Source organism: Corapipo altera, unplaced genomic scaffold (genome assembly GCF_003945725.1).
Source record: "Corapipo altera isolate COAL_440 unplaced genomic scaffold, ASM394572v1 69165, whole genome shotgun sequence".
Classification (NCBI taxonomy): Eukaryota; Metazoa; Chordata; class Aves; order Passeriformes; family Pipridae; genus Corapipo; species Corapipo altera.
Window position 1 is genome coordinate 1 of NW_020885532.1, and position 1,720 is coordinate 1,720.

General features: G+C 59.0%; 1 protein-coding gene across 1 annotated transcript; it reads right to left on the bottom strand.

Annotated features, from left to right (window-relative positions):
* Positions 1-3: 3 nt before the first annotated feature.
* On the bottom strand, positions 4-1,217 carry LOC113940586 (tubulin beta-4B chain-like; the record flags this gene model as incomplete). Its single annotated transcript, XM_027631743.1, has 3 exons — positions 1,096-1,217; positions 299-407; positions 4-29 (listed from the first exon to the last, which is right to left on the bottom strand). Coding segments are annotated over exons 1-3 (192 nt in total), but the record flags the coding sequence as incomplete, so codon positions are not given.
* Between the last annotated feature and the right edge of the window lie 503 nt (positions 1,218-1,720).

The window sequence follows — 1,720 nt, forward strand, 5'->3', positions numbered from 1 at the left end:
GAGGATGGCACGTGGGACATACTTGTTACCTGTGAGAGGAACCAGCATTATAGCCCCACAGTTGGTGGCCAGTGTCACAGCAGCCCTGCTGTTCTCCCATCCATCTCCCCACATTTCACTGGAGAGACACACTGTCTCAATCAAGACTACTGTATTATCAGTACCTTTCTGAGAACAAAGGTCTCTTAGAGGAGTCACTGGCAGATGACAACTCTTGTTTGGGGATATTTCCAGCCTCAGTGAACTGACATGCCTGGCCCATTTTTTTAAGGACATCTGAGGAATCAGGCAAACTTACCAGCAGCTTCATTGTAGTAGACATTGATCCTCTCCAGCTGCAGTTCACTGTCCCCATGATAGCTGCCCGTGGGATCAATGCCATGCTCATCACTGATGACCTCCCAGAACTAGAAAAAATTTTTGAAAAATGGCAATTAGCTATTTCCAGTGCCAGTGGAAACAGCTGGCCAATGCCAATCACACACACCAGTGCAGTCTGTGCATGCCGTGGCCCTGACCACTCCCTTGCATGGCAGAGCAGCTGCTGGGCAGGAAGGTGAGTCAGTGCTCAAGGGCTTCACTGGCCACAGCAGCTGAATTAACAGAAGGCAGACAAGAAGACAGGGCATTGAAGTACAAGTTAATTCGTTTGTAGCTCGTATCCAGAGGGTGACCCTCCCTGGCTATCTGAATTTGTCCTCCTCCCATTGTCTAGCCTTGGCTTAAGACCCTGTAGCCACTACAAGATGGCAACAGTTGCACTCCCTCGGTGGAAGCGGGTAACCCACGGCACTGACACACCTCCCGTTCCCTCCCTCGGGAGCCGGCGCCGTGGCTGCAGAGGGGCGAGGCAGGGAGGGGGTTTCCGCGGCTGCCTGCGGGAAGGCAGGGCAGCGCCGGACCGGGACGCGGGCACATCCCAGCCAGCGCCCAGCCCCGCGGCACCTCACACCGCCGGGGACAGCGGGCACAGGGGCAGGAACCGCGACGCCTTAGCAAGTTGCCCCGGGGCGCTTTTCGTTTCGGGACGGAGCTGCTCGCTACCCGCGGGGTGCTACCCGGGGGGAGCGCCCCGCTCCCCGCACCGGTCCGTACCTTGGCGCCGATCTGGTTGCCGCACTGCCCGGCCTGAATATGCACGATCTCACGCATGGTGCCTGTCTCCGGAGCTGCTGCTGCTCCCACCACCGCCTTCGCCGCCTGCACCCGCTGCTGCGGTGGCCGCGCCCCTCGCAGCCCCTTAAATCGGGCGCCGCGCCCCGCCCCGCTGCTGACGTGCTGCAGAAACCGCGCGGGGCGGGCCGGGCCCGCTTATTGTCTCCCGCGCCCCGTGCGGGCCCCGCGTCCAGCCGGCGGCGGGTGTGGGTCTGGGGAGGCGGCAGCCTGCGGCCCCCTCCACAGGGAGAACGCCGCTGATTTGAGGCTCTGGGGGAACCTCGCCTTCAGCCGTCGGGGGGAAAGGCCGGAATCGGACAAGGCATGGCACGTCTTGGGGTGAAAAAGAGAAAAAAGAAAACAAAACCACCTGACTACTTTTCGCACACCTGTCGGAACTCGTCCCCGTGCTTTCTTTGACCTCTACCACGCTGCAGCAGCAAAGCACGTGCAGCTGTGTTTTACTAGCACCCTCAAGCCTGTATTTCTAGCTCAGGCCTGCTTAATCATGTTTCAGTACGTTTTAAGCACAAAATCAATTTTTTCCATAGCTCAGGCACCTGAA